The 18,047-nt window shown below is 38.7% G+C and overlaps 1 protein-coding gene across 1 annotated transcript in view; it reads left to right on the forward strand.

Annotated features, from left to right (window-relative positions):
* adamts10 (ADAM metallopeptidase with thrombospondin type 1 motif, 10) overlaps positions 1-18,047 on the forward strand; it is a 34,301-nt gene that overhangs the window by 9,916 nt on the left and 6,338 nt on the right. Inside the window, exons 4-19 of the mRNA XM_077717118.1 lie at positions 25-234; positions 1,988-2,156; positions 2,470-2,672; positions 4,032-4,115; positions 5,969-6,114; positions 7,472-7,515; positions 7,673-7,778; positions 7,960-8,106; positions 8,999-9,140; positions 9,374-9,481; positions 9,658-9,803; positions 10,275-10,338; positions 10,411-10,513; positions 12,810-12,943; positions 15,567-15,693; positions 17,453-17,533. Coding sequence (XP_077573244.1) covers positions 25-234; positions 1,988-2,156; positions 2,470-2,672; positions 4,032-4,115; positions 5,969-6,114; positions 7,472-7,515; positions 7,673-7,778; positions 7,960-8,106; positions 8,999-9,140; positions 9,374-9,481; positions 9,658-9,803; positions 10,275-10,338; positions 10,411-10,513; positions 12,810-12,943; positions 15,567-15,693; positions 17,453-17,533 — 2,014 coding nt within the window. The remainder of the gene's footprint in view (positions 1-24; positions 235-1,987; positions 2,157-2,469; positions 2,673-4,031; positions 4,116-5,968; positions 6,115-7,471; positions 7,516-7,672; positions 7,779-7,959; positions 8,107-8,998; positions 9,141-9,373; positions 9,482-9,657; positions 9,804-10,274; positions 10,339-10,410; positions 10,514-12,809; positions 12,944-15,566; positions 15,694-17,452; positions 17,534-18,047) is intronic.

An 18,047-nucleotide genomic window follows, 5' to 3' on the forward strand; every position in this document is an offset into this window, starting at 1 on the left:
TCATAACAAACTTTCCACTTTCAGCTGTACTACCAGCTGTCAACGTCACACAACAACTTCCTTCTAAACCTGACGCTACAGGCAGGATTGCTGTCCCACCAGTTTAGGGTGGAGTACTGGAAGAGAGGAAGATTAGCCTGGAGTCACCCTTACTCGGCCCACTGCCATTATATAGGACACCTACAGGACCAGCTGCACTCCACCAAAGTGGCCCTCAGCAACTGTAACGGCTTGGTAAGAGTGCAACTTTAAAATGCTCTACATCACCAATGTTCTAAGTGAAGTTCAAATCAAGAAAAAATTACAAATGTTATCATATAACTGGAGGAGATTAGATGAGATGAGGTTTTCTCGCTATATAAATGATTAAACTCCTACGACCTGGCGTTCATATCACATTTTTGGTTGTCAAAAGACTACAATCTTTTTTACCACAAGGGCCTGGCGTCCACTTATGATGTGGATATCATTTTTGTCAGGAATTATACATCATGTAGAAAGATAATTCTTTGTTTTTACACACATCGAGTCCCAAATAGCCTAAATATCAAAGATAAAATAAAAGTGCATGCCTTGCAAGAGTTTGGGTCTGAGGAGAATAAAATAATAAAAAAACGAAAAAATAATTGCTATACAGTTGAGGTTGACCAGTGGTTGAACACGCCCAGGTCAGTTCTTAGAAAATGAGTTCTGACCTTCTTGTGACTTTTGTCTCCATGTGCCCTGAGATTGGCTGGCCACCAATTCAGGGTGTCCCTCGCTTACTCCCCATCGTTGGCTCCAACTCTGAAAATAGAAGAAAATACTTAGTCCGTTCACAAAGGTAGTTCAAAAACATTTTAAGAAATGTACCAGATCATTTACTCAAGCGGTAGCAATTAACAAAACAACATACAAGACTTAAGGCTTGTTTATAACACACAGTTTTTATGTTTTTTGTTATCTTTTAGATGCATTCAAGATTTCCTATATTATAATGACATCACCATCAGACAGAGAGTTGGCCTACGCTTGCTTAGAGTGCAGAAATGTGTGGACATATTGATATGAGACAATAATCAGTTTTACGGCCGTCACGTCTCAGTGTAGCTGTGTATTCTTTCACCACAAACAGCAGGGCTAGTAATAACACTTGCATGCGCAGTTGGAGGATTAGATGTGTTCACGAAGCGTTAATAAACTGCACATTTAATTACTCTTGGACAGGCCAGCATGAACACATTCATCCAGCGAGCGGGGGGTATGCCCATGGAAGCATCACTAACTTTATTATGGGATTAGATGCTCTTTGATAGCGGCCGCTGGAGAGGGAGCGTAGATGCTGGCTCTGAGTTGAGCGGGCACATGTAAACAGAATCAAAAGTGTTGTCATCCAGTGTACAACGGGTTCATCTGGCTCTTTTCATGCATGCTTTCACTTTGCTATACCTGAATGTGTTGGATGTCTCCTATCCAAAGTATATATGCGTTCTAACACGGAACCTGATTGGTGCATATCATTAATGCAATTGTCAATGCAGAGTAATAGAAATGCTCACCTATGCAAGGCACATTATTGTGCAGGTGAGTCATCATTAAACCTACAACATAAATATTTATACTACAATGCATTCATTCATTCGTTTTCTGAACCGCTTTATTCTCACTAGGGTTGCGGGGGTGCTGGAGCCTATCCCAGCTGACTTTGGGCACTAGGCGGGGAACGCCCCTACAATGCATGCTTTTTAGAATGTGGGAGGAAACCGGAGTAGCCGGAAAAAAACCCACGCTGCCCCAGGGAAAACATGCAGACTCCACACAGGTGGACCGACCTGGATTTGAACCCAGGACTCCAGAGCTATGAGGCCAATGCGTTAACCACTAAGTCGCCAGGCCGCTACTACTATGTATTAACTATATGGATAAATAGAATACACCTAAATGATTGTATCGAGATTTATAGCATGTTTTGGTGCATATATGTGATTATCCTCTATTGCCTTCACAGCAAGGGGTGATTTTTGCTGGGGGAGAAGAATACCTGATTGAACCCCTTATTTCACCAGCTAATCAAAGCAGGCCAGAGAGTGGCGACCAAGCTGAGGGGCGCCTCCATGTGGTTTATAAGCGCTCATCCCTCCGCCATCAGTACAAGGGCCAATCTTGCGGCGTGACTGGTAAGAATAGGAAAACATTCTGGTCATTTTTAGAAACAATGTGGTGCAGAGTTAAACCACATGGCCAGCTGCATTGTGAATTGTGGTTGTGTCTGAGTTCCCATTTGTGGTCGAGTCTGTGTTACAGGGCGTTGCTGAGTAAATATATGATTCATTTTATGGCAAATAAAAGTTGAAATAGGCTCAAATTTAGCCTCTTCCCTGCGCTATCCTTAGAAAGTGCATTGGAGAAATCATTCTTATGGCTTGGTCAAAAGTATACATATATCTGGTTATGTGGTACTATTATTACAATGTGTATCTTGTTCCTAAGATGAGAAATCAATCAAGAGCTCATCATGGTGGCAGAGAACTCTAAAGACCCCTCCTCATCACGTCGGTCGTGGGCAGTTGCCACTGAAACGCTCGGTCAACTGGGAACGCTACGTTGAGACGTTGGTGGTAGCTGACAAGATGATGGTGGGCTACCATGGTCGTAAAGACATTGAACAGTACATCTTGGCCCTTATGAATATTGTAAGTTTCACTACACACAATATACATTTTTACACAGATTATTTTGGGTTGGCAAATCAAGTTAAAACTTATGCTTTTCAGAGTTTTGTAAGGTAATCAATAAAGTATCCAAAATAGCCTACTTACCTATCTACACAATCTATGGACAAAAGTCAAGGCATTTGGTCAAATCTGTGCTTTTATTGTGAGAATCATTTGGGGAAGTCCCCCTTTGTTTCAGCACGATCAATGGTGTAATTGAATGAGTTTTTTTTTGTGGAAGCACCTGGAACCCCTGACCGTAGCGTCATAAAACACATTTGAGAAAGTGGAAGATATTGTGAGTCCTCTGTCAATGTTTCTGGCCTAAAAATTGTCCTCGGGGATGACAAGCTAACATTCACAAAAACTCACTCCATCATTTTATAAAGTCTCCCAAGAAGACTTCAAGGTAGAAGCTGCAAACAAACTCAATGTTTTGACATAGCCAGCTTACTTACACAGCCCATTTCCAAGTAATCTAAAATAAAATATTGTAGAGTAAAAAGATCAAGTAAAGAACAGATAAAGAAAAAATAGCATGTTGAAAAGCTTAGTGAACGCCAAGTTTTAAAAAGATGTTCACATAATTTTTGTCCATCCAATTTAAATTGGCAGTAGACATGTACGATTGAGGTTACTAACGGGGGTGCTTGACCAACTCAGGTCAGCCGAGGGACACAATTGCAGGGGCACAACCTATCGTCACTTTGGAGTCTTCATTTGGTTAATTCATAAATAAAAAGGCGCTTATATTGGGTTAAAATGTATCTCGATATGGTGGTAAATGAAGAAAACAAACTGGGTTTTAGAAAATTTTATTATATTCTGTATGTTATTGACTTCTTCATTTGTACCAAAGGAAATCAATCACCACCAACATCCACGCACATACCAATACTCACATTTGGAATGCACCTAACGAATGGTCGTTTAGTAGCTACAACTCTTTACAAGTAAGTTATATGCCACCTCAACAAAGAGGTTAAAATTACAACCGATACTTTTAATAATGAGAAAGCATCTCAGGATGCCATATGGCATTTCCTTCTTTATTGCTGTTGACAATAGAATTTTCTTCTGACTTGTGTAATGCTTAATGGCAGAGTAGGCTTCTTTAAGAGAATTTTGGTTTGGCTTTGTTTTAGCGGATCCTGGCAGTTTTGTTACATATATGCACGCTCACACTCATCATACCTCTGAGATTATTAAAACATGTTTAAAATTCCATAAGATTCAATGAGATACTGTGGTTGTCATTACCAATTCATCTCTAGATCTAGTTCAGATTAGCGTGTCAGCTATTTAAGACTGGTCTTTTCTTGTTTCCCTGGAGGTCAGGTTGCCAAACTGTTCCAGGATTCTAGCCTGGGGATTGCAGTAAATATTGTAGTAACACGGCTCATCCTTCTCATGGAAGACCAGGTATGTAACCCTGTGTTTTGTTTCCAACTTTATCTTGAACTTACAATTTCAGTGATGAATACATGTATTATCTTTCCATTAATGGTTTGTGTGGTGAGGCAGTGAAACAGGATGCATTCTAATGTTGAGCCGCTTGCGGGTTTATGGATAAAGATGCAATAAAATGTAATTACTGTGCGGCTTTGAGGTTTCCTCTAACTGTCCCAAAAGGGAAAGACTAATGATTCATACTTTATCTACAGCCCAAGAATTAGCTCTATAATTCAACACTTGGCTTGAGGAAATAAATGTTATGATCATTAGTCCATTACATGTGCTGTTATCCTTATCCAAGGATGGTTGGACTGAGGTTGCCAGGTTATTGGTCTGGTCTTGGTAGGAAGCACTATGACTAGTTTCCAATCCTGAAAAAAAAAATCTGCTCCTGGAAAGCCAAGTCTTGAGTGTAATGCGCCCAGAAACAATGGATGTTGGGATGAGACAATTCCATTTTCCAGGTTAAAAGTTGTTGCCAGCTTTGGCCAGCAGGGAACTTCTTTCCTTCTGCTCTATGTAATTGCATTAAACCAGAACGGACCCTCTCACTTATGATGCAGCCTTCCGTGTGATTGAATGCAGAGAGTGACTTAAGGCAATAAAATGGAAAGTTGGGGTCTAGCGGCAGACTCTGTCTCCAGATGTGACGACCCCAGGCTGTTCAAGTTTAATCTTGGAGTGTCTGAACGGCTTGCAAGCAACTAAAATGTTTCTCAGTTGCCAGCCTCATGTCCATATTTTCCAACATCATTCTAAAACTGACTGCATTCACAACTTTGCCAATCCAGCTAGACCACCAGAGAGTTCTCACAAATATCTACAAGTCTTTAAATCGTCACTAAACAAGACAGCATTTCATCACCAAGCCTGAATGCTGTATATCACATCTTTTTTAAATTCTATCGCCTAAATTGTAAAAGCTGTCAAAGTAACTGATCTGCTTAGCACAACACCCACCATACACTGGAGGCACAAGGATACTATATCAATAATTTGGGGTGGGACAGAGCGTTATTGTCTGTGAAATGAGACACTGCATTCGGTGTTAAATAGAAATAGAACTGCAATGTTTACCTTTTGACTTAGTTATGGCTATTAGCCTGCTCAGTACTAAGAAACATTTGAATTCATTATTAAATACTTTAGTTTGTAATAGTTTACTTATTTATTTTACAACTAAGGTTATGAATAAGGTGTCAATACCAATCAGAGAGAGAAAAAGAAAAACATTACGTGCTAGTTTTCACACTGTTTTCTTCTGTTTTTTGTTTGAAAATACTTACAATGTCATTTTTTTTAAAGTTCAGTCCCATGCAATTCTAAATGGCAAACAATTTTGTTACAAACGCTATTCAGTTTTTCATGTTCCATTTTTATCCTATCCTCACCAACTATCTAAAAATCTGTTTTCATCACATCTCTTTTGAAAAACTCCCTTTTTGTCTTCCACTTAGGCTGCCACTGAGCAGTTCCAAAATGATGCTGCCAATATATCTACTGTCTCTTCTCTGTCCAAATCATCCCAATCTGGCCTCTCTAGTTGTGTCTCCAAACCTTTGAATCTGTGCTCTCATTAGCTCATTCAAGTTTCTAATCCGGTTTTCTCTATTCACTCCTAACTGCAATCTCAACACTGTTGTGTTATGTTGTGTTGTGTTGCTATGATGTCACAGATTCATAATGTTTACCTCCATACTGCAGTGTTCATTCTGACAGAAGCAGAAATTAAACCAAAGTGTAAAATTATGAGCAAAAACATGAAGTCAAATTCATGTTAAATGATTGGACATTTTCTCTTTCTTCTCTGTCTTCATCAGCCTACATTAGAAATTAATCACCACGCAGGAAAGTCTTTAGACAGTTTCTGCAAATGGCAGAAATCTATCCAGCATCGAAGCAGTTATGGAAATGCTATCCCTGACAATGGCATCGCTCACCACGATACTGCCGTTCTCATCACCAGGTCAGAATGCCAACTTATTAAATCACTTTGGTTCTCATAAGGCGAACTACATTAAAGCACTCACCAATTGTGACAGCCATGAAACTATTGATCAAACACAAATATTTAATATGTAACAGAGGGGTGTGACATCTTGGATTTCGTCGTCCCTGATGCAAATGTTTGCCTTTTTAAATGAGTGTTTAACTTCCTGAGCAAGTCAGGCTCCGTCTTGTCCTCTCTCGAGTGATAACAGATGGGCTGGCTCTACTTGCCTCAGCATATCTGGCAATAACTTAATATGTGGATAGAATTAATAAAAAAAAAAAAAAAAAATTAAAAACAGATGCATTTCTTTCATTTATTAGCTCCTAAAAGTTTGATTTGCTGAAATACTGCATGAAAACATGATAAGAAATGGTATTAAAAAATATTAAGGCTAAGTATGCCTTATGGCAGAGACCTTAAATATTCCCCCCAATTTTTTTTAGGCTCGAAAAGACGGTCTTTCGACTGTAGCATTGCGTGGATGTTATTTAATAATCATTTACGCCAGTATAGAATGTTTTACGACTTATTTATGATAATTTTATCCTGTAAAATTGTAATATTTAGGAATATAGAGGCCAAAGTTGACCTGATATGAATCGTGTTTATTTCTTTCACAGTTTTTTTTTTGGTCGATGTTACTGTCGGAACAAAATAGAGGAGATAATGGCATGTTAGAGTGATAAAAAACATGATGTTCTTTTCTTCGGAATGTGCTGCACTAAACAGTACGACCACTGTTGGCACGAAAATCTTCCAATTTTTTTCAAATATAAACCAAGACACTTCATGTTGCATCATATGGGAAGTCTAATCGAGTTTTTGCTATGTTTAGAACTGAGCTCAAAGTAACGTTTTAATCATTCTGTCATTCTCTAGAATAGTTGTTTCCTCCTTATAGGTTATATGATATAGAGTTCATTGTTCTATCATGTATACTTCAGTGCACGATAATTCTTGTTCATATTAGTTCCACTAGTCGTACACAAAAAATGTCCAAAATAAATGAGTCGATGGAAACCACATAATTTAATATTCAAGAGCTGCTTCTTTTCAAATATTTTGCAACTCAATCATTCACTGCCAGTCTTGGTATCATTATTATAATATTAGCAGAGTGAGTGCTGTGGTAGTTAGTATACTTTACATTAGAAAACCCATTGATGACCTGAGACATTCATTTCATTTTGAATAGGAAAGGCTGGCAGTGATTGCATTGGTGGCTATTGAGTTCATGTTGGCCCTGATGGTGTTATTTGGAGAGCCAAGTATTATTTGTGGTGATTCATTCTCTACAGCAATTAACAACTTGATTGGTTTCTGTCCAAAGGTATGACATCTGCATCCAAAAAAACAAGCCCTGTGAAACCTTAGGTAACAACAAGATTTGTTTTAAATCATGTGCTGTTGTGCTCTCTAAAATGGAAACATTTCAGTTTCTCATATTGTCAGACTTGTTACACTGAACTGTTGTTATGTTATTTATTGCAATGACTTGCCATGTATTTGAAAGTATGTCTTTATTGTGCAGGTCTTGCACCGGTTGGAGGAATGTGTGAGCCGGAGAGGAGCTGTAGCATTAATGAGGATATTGGGCTCGGAACAGCTTTCACTATTGCCCATGAAATTGGACATACGTGAGTAACACGCTTGTGTGCCTTATGATATTGAAAACAAATGAGCATGCTGGATCTGGAAACAGTTATTACTTTGCAAACCTAAGGCATGAATGTCAAAAGCGGTAGTGTATAAAAGCTGTACTGTAGATATAAAATAGGGAACTATCATTATCTATCATTGCTGTTTTCAAAATCTAAGGTTTGGAATGAACCATGACGGTATTGGTAATACGTGTGGGCCCCATACCCAGGAGACGGCCAAACTGATGGCCGACCACATCACCATGAAGACGAATCCATTCATCTGGTCGGCCTGCAGCAGAGATTACATCACCAGTTTTCTGGAGTGAGTCAGCTTCTCAGATAACACCAATACTGCAAAATTTACACTCCTATTTTCTGGATATAGGGTGTCTTCGGGTTATAATATCCTCGACCTACCATGTTTTGACTTTATGACGACTGTGCCTTTTCTGCTATCAAGCGCTTTGCACCATAGTTTCTTCCTAGCTAGTCAATAGTATTGCTTGTCCGTGTTTGTGCACCATGAGTACTTTTAGTTTTGGCCAAAAGAATAACAATTACCAGAGAAGAGAAGCTTACCGTCATCAAAAGACTAGAGAAAGGAGAGAGATACTGATGTACATCTGTAAGAATATGCTGCATGTAGAGCAACGTTAAAACGTCGCGTAAAAACTCTTTGCTTGTCAGCAAATTGAGTTTTGTGGTAACAGAGTTTAAGTTGCCAACAAGTCCAGTTCATGTAAGCTAAATATATGAACAATAATATAACAAATTGGGTTGCTTGCAGGGTTCATGCAGTGTGGAAATTTTGAGTGCTCTTTTCTGGGATGTGCCTCAACTCGTGTCTGACTGGCGTGAATGGGTTTGGGTGGAGGAGTTAGCAAGTTGGTTTTAATGGTGTCGACTACAGCCCTCAGTGGCCATGTTTGTACTTTCGGTTGCAAATAAACTATTGAAACCCCAACTCGCTAGCCAACTCAAAAATCAAAAAGTATTTTAATGTCTATTTCAACTTTAACAGTGAAATCTGAAATTTGCGTTACATCACCAGTGTAGGCGGGAACAGAACTTTTTCCCAACTCGAGGACTCACTGTATATTTTACTTAATGATTTCATCAATCTACAATTGGCGTTCAGTACTCTGACACTTTGCAGGAAATATTGTACGGTTGTAGTGTTTAAGAAATGTTTGGTTGTTTTTTTATGAATTCAGTTCTGGAATGGGATCCTGTCTGAACAATGTACCCGCAAAGCAAGAATTTGTGTATCCCACGACGGCCCCAGGTCAGGCCTATGACGCAGATGAACAGTGTCGCTTTCAGTATGGAGTCAGATCTCGACAATGCAAATATGCAGTGAGTATTCTTGTCAGTTTTTTTCTGCTTTAGTGGGACTCTCACATTTCTCTTATATAAAGTACATTGTCCTAGTTTGGAAAGCCATTATTTTTGTCAACTGGGGCTGCCATAATTGGTCAAAAAATACTTTTTTTATATCAAATTGATGAGGTTTCTGTCTGGTAACGTTTAAATTCTTTTCTCTAATTGGCTGTGTTGTCTTGTCCACAACTTTCACACAATACTCACAGGAGGTCTGCAGTGAGCTTTGGTGCATGAGCAAAAGTAACCGATGCATCACCAGCAGCATTCCTGCTGCTGAGGGAACCATCTGTCAGACCAACACCATTGACAAAGGGGTAAAAAATATATTGAGGCTTTAGTATACGTATGATCTATTACCAAAAAAAATGTACATAGTAGTCATTTGACTCTTCTTGCCACTCTTGTTATAAAATCATTTTCTTCATTCCGATACATGTTCTTCCGTTAAATATTAGCCCTTTTTCACAATGTACATAATATGTGTTCAAAGTGGTGCTACAAGAGGATCTGCGTAGAATTTGGAACACGTCCAGAAGGTGTGGATGGAGGCTGGGGACTCTGGTCGCCCTGGGAAGAGTGCAGCAGGACTTGTGGAGGTGGTGTGTCCTTTTCAATGCGACACTGCGACAGCCCAAGGTACACGACAGGTTGCATTATATTTGGTTCTTGTGTATTCTCATTTACTAAAAATGCCACAAGCACAAGTTACTTTGTTTTCTTTTATAGCACACGTTATCAAATGATCCTGAGCAATAGTTAATTTAACATCGTAGGATAAAGATTTTTAGCCAATTTGTTATTTTTCATTTTTTATCACTTTTCTTTATATAATCACAAAATCAATACATTCACTACTACTATTCATTTTACTGTATGTACAAACTTCATTTTAGTTTCTATACGCGATTTGGGACCTTTTAGATTAATTTACAAAGACAAGATTCTTCTTAGTGATCACAGTTACAGTGGTAACTGATTTGTAATATACCATTGCTGCCAAAATACCTGCTTAATGGGCAGTTTTTTTTTTCATCATTCAAAAAGAAACAACATTATTGCATTGTAAAGTGTCAAATTGTACTCAGATGTGTCTGTGTTTGATTGAAGGCCTACCATTGGTGGAAAGTATTGTCTGGGGGAACGAAAGCGCTACAGGTCCTGCAATATTGATGTGAGTCCTGTTGTTTCCCTCATTTGGTCAAAGAAGAATCCAGAACATGAACTTTGTTTATGTGTTTAACAGGAGTGCCTGATAGGCTCAAAGGACTTTCGGGAGCTGCAGTGTTCCAACTTTGATAGTGTTCCTTTCAGAGGGAAGTTCTACATTTGGAAGCCATACAGGGGTGGTAAGTCTTCTATAAGTATGTCAAATTATTGATATATATACAGTATGTACTGTGTCAATTTATCTAGTTATTTGTCCATCTATCGGCACTGGGTTGCCCAAATTTGGTTGGGGGGCAACATAGCCGGCTCCCGTCCCATCACCGCCAAAGGGCGCCGAATTGAAGCATATAATTGCGGCAAAGGTTTGAAGTGTCCAAGAGCAATGTATCACTTAATGAGCAGTTGTCACTGCTTGTTTGCCATTTCAAGCCAGGGAGCAAGAAGTTGTCGTGAGCTCATTAATAGGGCAAGATATTGAATAGTGACGGCTAATAATAAAGAATTTTAGGTTCACTATTTGAATCGATCAAATGTTTACCCTAATAGAAATAAATCACCAACTTAAATGGAACTAACACATTGATCTTCTTATTTTTGGGTTGCCAGAGATCTTCACAATGTGATGAAATATGCTCCTGGAGATTTTTTTTCACATTTCTTTCAACTTTACTTTGCATTAAAACATAACTACAAAAGCAAATATACATTGTAATGCTTTTTTTGTAGACATATAAGAGTCTCAGTGTAGTCTCAATGCTTTGCACTTCTACACTGGGGGTGAAAGATAAATAATTTGAACAACAAAACTGCCTTTAATCTTGGCCCCTAGTACTAGAATGACTCACTGAGATAAGTGACAAGCCAAATGCAACTTCAGACAGCTGATTCCACAATGCAAATCTGTTGCAGCTGTTCAAACAGGACCAGCGTGTTCAGGTCAGATCGCACTGCACTGTCATTTGTCAGGCCTGACTCACTTCTCAAGATCCCATTTCTCTCTCGTTTCCCTCCTGCTCCTCTTACTGAACCCCCCTCTCATTGTCGCACTGTGTTTAGTTCACCATTATGTAATGACTAACTCTCAAACACAGAAACAGCCGTCACCTCTCAGCCCAGACACCCAAGGACAGCTCATTTAATAAAGCCGTCACAGAGAGGACTCTCTTTAAGAACAATTATCCTTCACATTTAATCCCCATACACCATAGGACAGCCAACAAGCTGTAATGCACACACAGCTGCAAGCAGTGATTGCCCTGCCAAAGCAAGGCACTATGGGAATTGCAGTTTTCCATAGTCTGACCACTTTATCATTTCTTAGACCTACCAGTATGTACTGTACCTCCAACAGCATTGCCAACACAAACAAACCCAGCATAGACGGATATCAATGGTCACTTAGAGAAACTGCTGCAGAGCATCAATAAAAAAATATGCCAAACCTTTTTGCAGGAGCACACTTTCCTAGTGTTCTGTGCAATGGAATTTAATTAATTGCTGTATAATTGGATTAAAGATTGTTAACCTGAATATGTTTTAATGTATTGTCCCCTGTCCATGCGCACTACTGCAAATACTTATCTGGACACAACAGGGAGTTGATTTCATGAATGTAATATAATTTAATTATACTTCTCAATATGTTCCTGTTGAGATATAGGAAAAACTGATTCAAACGTCTTGAGTTGAATGCCCCTCCAGTTCCAAAATTTGGAGGTCAAACAAACTATGTAAATATGGCCTTCCACTGATGTCGTTTAAGACGTCAGCAATTCCTGCGAGACTGAAAAGGACAGACAACACCCTTATTATGTCTATCCCAGCTGAAAGTTGGTTAATAAACTGAACCATACATCTATCCATTTTCTATAACACAAAGTAGAGCTACAATTAATACAGGCTGACCCAAAAAACAAGAATTTTTAAACCAATAACCCAGTAAAAAAAAACAAGTAATGAAAAAAACATGTTTTGATCATCGATGAAATGTTTAAACCAAATAAAAAAACACCAATTTTTTGTTAGTAATGAGAGGTGAGGTAGTGGCAACCATAGGTGTTAATTAAAAAAAAAAAGTAAATCTTGACTATAGATGATGTTTTTCGGAAAACACAACAAAGCTGTTCTCACTTTTCTACTCTACCAGCCCTGGAGTATCCTGTTGCTATGATGATGTATTTTCTTTTTAATGATGAAGGCTAGGTTGTCATGCAATAGTTTGCCGCTGTTTACGGATCTTAGATTGAAAATTTAATCTTCAGTGAAGCTAACGTTCATGTTTTGGGGAGGTATTTGTAGTACCTAAAGAAAATCCACTCACACGCATGTATAAAAAAAAAACATGCCCGCTCCAAACTGGAAGGACCAGAGTTGAGAATAACGATAACCTCACCTTCTCTGAGCTGTTAAGCACACAACTGTAGCTAGTTGAGATGCTTATGAATAAACTTCTTCATCTTTGTTGTGTGTGTATAGGAGGAGTGAAGACATGTTCTCTGAACTGCCTGGCAGAGGGATACAATTTCTACACAGAGCGTGCACCAGCAGTAGTCGATGGCACACAATGCAAAGACGACTCTCTGGATATTTGTGTAAATGGCGAGTGTAAGGTGAGTTATAGTAGCAAGATTGACAACTACTAGAACGGGCAGCATGCATTGAGAGAATGAACTCTCACGGTCTGTGCACATTGGAGAGCTGCCAAAACTGATGAGTTGCATCAACAGCAGCTCCATTTAAAAACACAACACTGTCAGGAAAAATCAGGCTTCCTTTATCAGCAGTCTGAATGTCTCCTTGTAAAAAGAAATTAAAGCACACATTTTCACTATTGTGTATTTAACTGACGACCAGACATAATTTTTGATGATGCTTATGTATAGGCAAGTCAAATGAATCTGTTTAGCACAATTCGATCTACATTCAAAATGCTTTACATCGCATGAAAATCCAAAAACACAAAAATATAATACATAAAAATCACGTTATTTCCTCAAGACAGTTAAAAACAAAACAGAAACTTGTAATGAAACCTTCAAAAGAACCAAAATTGTAATTTGAACTATGTGGGCAAATATTAGTACTATACTTTGGTAAATAACAGCAATAGTATGGTAAAAGTAATAGTATGTTAGCTTCTTATGTCGTTTGCATGTACTGAAAAGTACACTAAGTATTGCTTTATTTTATTATTAACCTTTTTCAAGATGAACCAATAAAATGATAAAAAACATAAATGAATAATGGACAAGAAATTCTATTTCCTGATTGAATTATTCCAAATAACTCAATTGAATTGAATGCTTTTATTGTCATTTTACAATTATAATGAGATTTAAAGCTTCACCGCAAAGTGCACAAATAACAACAACAAACAGAAAAATGAATAATCAATAAATAATAACATACATCTGGGAATCTACTGGAGCAATATGAGTGTGTCCAAACTAAGGCCTGCAACCAAATTGTAACAAATCATTCAAATTTGTTAGATAAATGGTACATTGAAGGCACACTGCACAGACTTGGATGATTGCGATCGAGCATATTCCAAGAGGCAAACTGGAAAAGAATGACATTTTTCAACTGGAAAAAAAGAGAGAAATGAACTATCAAACACAAAATATAATTTATTTTTTAGATTTCATGAAAATTTGATGTGATTTCAACAAGAGCCACCCAATGGCGCAATGGTGCTTCCGCCTGTGTTCTGTGTGGGCAGTATGTGTTCAATTCCCACTCTGTGGTGGTTTGGTTGTGAGCATCAGTTGTTATCTGTTTCATTGTGCCCTGGGATTGGCTGGCAACCAATTTGTTGTGTCTCCCACCTGCTGTTCCAGCTGCCCAATCAAATCGTTGGCTGGGCAACACATACACACGTAATACAACCTTGTAATTTTTACCTTCAACAATAGCTTCTAACAAAAAAAAATGCCTCTGAAAGCTGTTTTTGATTGTACCAAGTGAACCATCGGGCATTTTTCCTATGGCTGAAACACTCACTACCTGCGTATTTATGCATATTGTGCAAGTGCCCATCAACTCTAAGGATTTATACTGGTCAGAGGAACTGACACTTTTTTTATCCACTCATTCTAATAAGACTGTCTAAGGAAGCCTAAAGTTCCTGCGCTCATTCAACAAAAGTGTTTTGTTTATGTGCATCCTTCTTCCTCTCACCAACCTCCTCCTCCACTCTTCCCTTTTTTCCCCTGCACTCGTTGACCTAGCAGTTCAGCTGTGAGTCAGGTCCACAGTGCACACTGGCTTCCATTCACTTCCATTCTTATCGCCGCTCTCTTTTTCCTTCTCTACGTCGCTGTTGTTCTCTCATTATCCCTGTTCTAGCATTACTCTATTCTGCCCTGTTATGGGAGGAGAAAGAAGCTCTTCTCAATTTGTGTTGCGTTATGGCTGGTGGGTTTTCTGGGGACAAGGCCGATAAATAGTCCTGTCATGTGTAATGACATGCTGATTGTAGCTCCAAAGTGGGAGTCTGACAAGGCAGAAATAGAAGAAGGGGCGGGTGTAGGAAGGGAAAACAGATGGTTCAGCTAAATACAGCATGCCATTGAGGACCAAAGGCGTGTCATGCCATTTCCAGGTCCAACTTTAAAAATTTGGAATAATTGGTACAGAATACATCTAGAAATAAGTGGGTGGCTATCATGTTTGAATAGAAAGTTCTCTACTGTTCCAAAATTCCATCCACGATTTTGCTTTACAGAAAGATACAATCCAACATTAGAATAATGTTGCTATTATCCAGCAACAAGAAAAGTTTGACACCCATGCCTCTCAAACTAAGTTACATATCATTGTATTGGAACTTTGAGATCATTCAGAGGCTTTAAATCTGGATTTGGTGTTAATTAATTTCAAATTAATGAAGAACCAAAGTCTCAATTGATGAGAATAAAAAATGTCACTTAAAAAGATAAGGACAAAAGCAGTTTATGTTACTGTCGAGGAATTTGAGTAAGGCCACCTGTTTTGCTCATCATGAAGCATATTGGTGTCGACACCCTTGACTTTAGCATAATGTCTGCCCAGGATCAGAAAACACATCTGGACGTGTCATCTGATCTCTTTGTGTTTCGGAAAAAGGGTCTGGAAGACATTAGAGGTAATCCCTCGGTCTGGCCTCTAACACCCCTCCACTCGCCGATTGCGCCCCTTCACCCACGACCCCGAGTAACCCCGCGGCTCATTCTGTCTTTTTTTTTCATACAGCACGTCGGCTGTGATCGCATTCTCAACTCAGAAGTCCGGGAAGACCGCTGTCGCATGTGCGGGGGTGACGGCAGCAGCTGCGAGTCGGTAGAAGGAGTCTTCAATGATTCAATGAATGCAGAAGGAGGTGAAACTTCTGTACAATAAGTAGATCTAGATGAATACTCTTTGCAGGAACCCAACTTAAATCAGTGGCTTTCGTACATTTGACAGCAAGTACCACCTAGGGAAGTACTTTTTAAATACCACGGTCATGGTCAACATTACCTTATTAGCTGCCACTGATGGCAATAGATATCCAGTTTATTTTGACTTGACAGTGATCATTGGTAGGGTCACCCTCCCTATTCAAATGAATTCAAAATGTATTGCCATCAATGGCAGCTAAAGTGTTAGAGTAGAATAGTGTGGTTGGCTGAAAATTGTATAAAAAAAGGCCTTTTGAAAAATAAATAGATTGGTCATTATCTGAGCCGCTTATTACTAGGGTCACAGGGGTGCTGAAGCCTATCCCAGCAGATGAGTAGTAGAAGCCCTGACTTGGTTGCTTGTCAAATTTCAGCATTCAGTCAGCCTACCATGCATGTTTTTGAAACTTGGGAGAAAACCAAAGTAATGAGAGAAACCCAGACAGGGAACATGCAAACTCCGCAGAAAAATGCACCAGGGATTGAACCCTCGATCTTAGAACTGCGAGGCGGTTGTGCGTACCACTCCTCCACCATCTCATATAAATACATCAATCACTAAATGTATTATACATAATATGATCATTAATACTATGATCAGATTTCATGGGAGGAAAATCATAATGTACCTATGGATTAAAAGGCATTATCCTAAAAGTTGTTCCTAAATATTTGAAAGTAACAGTACTAAAATATTAAAAATGACTATTTCTGTAGTTTAAGTTGAAAACAATGGAACGTGCACTGAAGTGGATTAAAAATTGGATAACTATACCATGTCACAAGAGATTTATGCAACTTAGTGAAATGTCTTCTTGTATAATGTGCCTTGAGCTTTGAAATATTGTCTCTGTCTCTTTCCATCCAACAAGTTGTCGGGTGTGCTCGGTGCTGGCTAGTCGTTCAAAATTTATAGCTCGTCCAAATCCACTTCTACAGACACCTACTGATTCCCTCCACTTCTGCTGTCATTGTGTATGTCAGCCAAAACCCTTAGACCCAATCCTTCAAGTTTTCCACACCATCATCTTAGACACTTAAAACACTGCCTTTCTCACTTCTCAGAGCTCCATTAAGAAGTTTCCTGCCAAGCATCTCCTTCCCACTCATGGTTTAAAACACTGGAAGAAATTACTGTATACCTCAATTTTCATTCCTTTATCCTCAAGTAAGAATGAAGTTGTGTATAATGCTGTAGTGTCAGGCTGGAAAAAAAGCAATATTATGGTTACCCCGGTTTAAAGAAAATTAAGTACAGGAAAACAGATTGATAGGAATTGAGTTTGATTGGCATTTATGTAGTGCGCAAAGAGCCAGGCAACTGAGAGGCTGCCCGGGAATCTAGTCGGAATGTGAAGCTTTTGCTCAGACCACCGTCATTCCACAGAGTAAAATACTACTCCGCCACCACGTTGGCTTTTGCCAAAACAAAAAAAAATAGCCATCATCCTTGCTTTCCTTCTTACCAAGCTTGAGAGAATCTATGTGGAGGCATTATCATATAAAACTGTCCCTTAGCCTTAAGTAGACTATCAAGATCAAGCATGGATATACTTTGTACATTTGAGAGATGATTAAGATGATGCAAAATATAGAATTTTTTTATTGTTCTCACAATCCATCAGTGATCATTATAATGACAGGTATTGCCCTAACTGTAAGGATTCATTTTTAATTGAATGTGTGTTTTTCTCGCAGGTTATGAAGAGGTAATCCGAATCCCAAAAGGTTCAGTTTTCATCCATATTCAAGAGCTCAACATTTCTACAAATTTCTTAGGTAAGAGCTACATACAGTTCAAATCACTAATGTTCAAATGCTCAAAAAAATAATAATTCTTGGTTAAGAAATGATTCATTCATTCATTTTCTGAACCGCTTATCCACACAAAGGTTGCCGGGAGTGCTGGAGCCTACTCCAGCTAAGTAGGGGCACCAGGCAGGGGAAATCATTCATGCTCACACTCATAACTAGGGGCAATTTAGAGTGTTCTAACAGCCTACCAAGTATGTTTTTGGAATGTGGGAGGTAATCGGAATACCCGCAGAAAATCAAAAAAAGCCTAGGGAGAACCTGCAAACTCAGGATGGTCCAAACCTGGGATTGAACCCTCGAGCACAGAAGTGTGAAGCCAACGTGAAATCCACTCCTCCATAATATTTATGATTGTATTTTTGAAAATATTATTTTCAAAGGGTTAAGATTTTATGAAGAAATTTAAATAATAAATTATAATACATTCATAAAATACTAAAAAAACAAAATGAATGCAATTAAAATAAATAAAAGTAGA

This window comes from Stigmatopora nigra, chromosome 5 (assembly GCF_051989575.1).
Source record: "Stigmatopora nigra isolate UIUO_SnigA chromosome 5, RoL_Snig_1.1, whole genome shotgun sequence".
NCBI classification, from domain to species: domain Eukaryota; kingdom Metazoa; phylum Chordata; class Actinopteri; order Syngnathiformes; family Syngnathidae; genus Stigmatopora; species Stigmatopora nigra.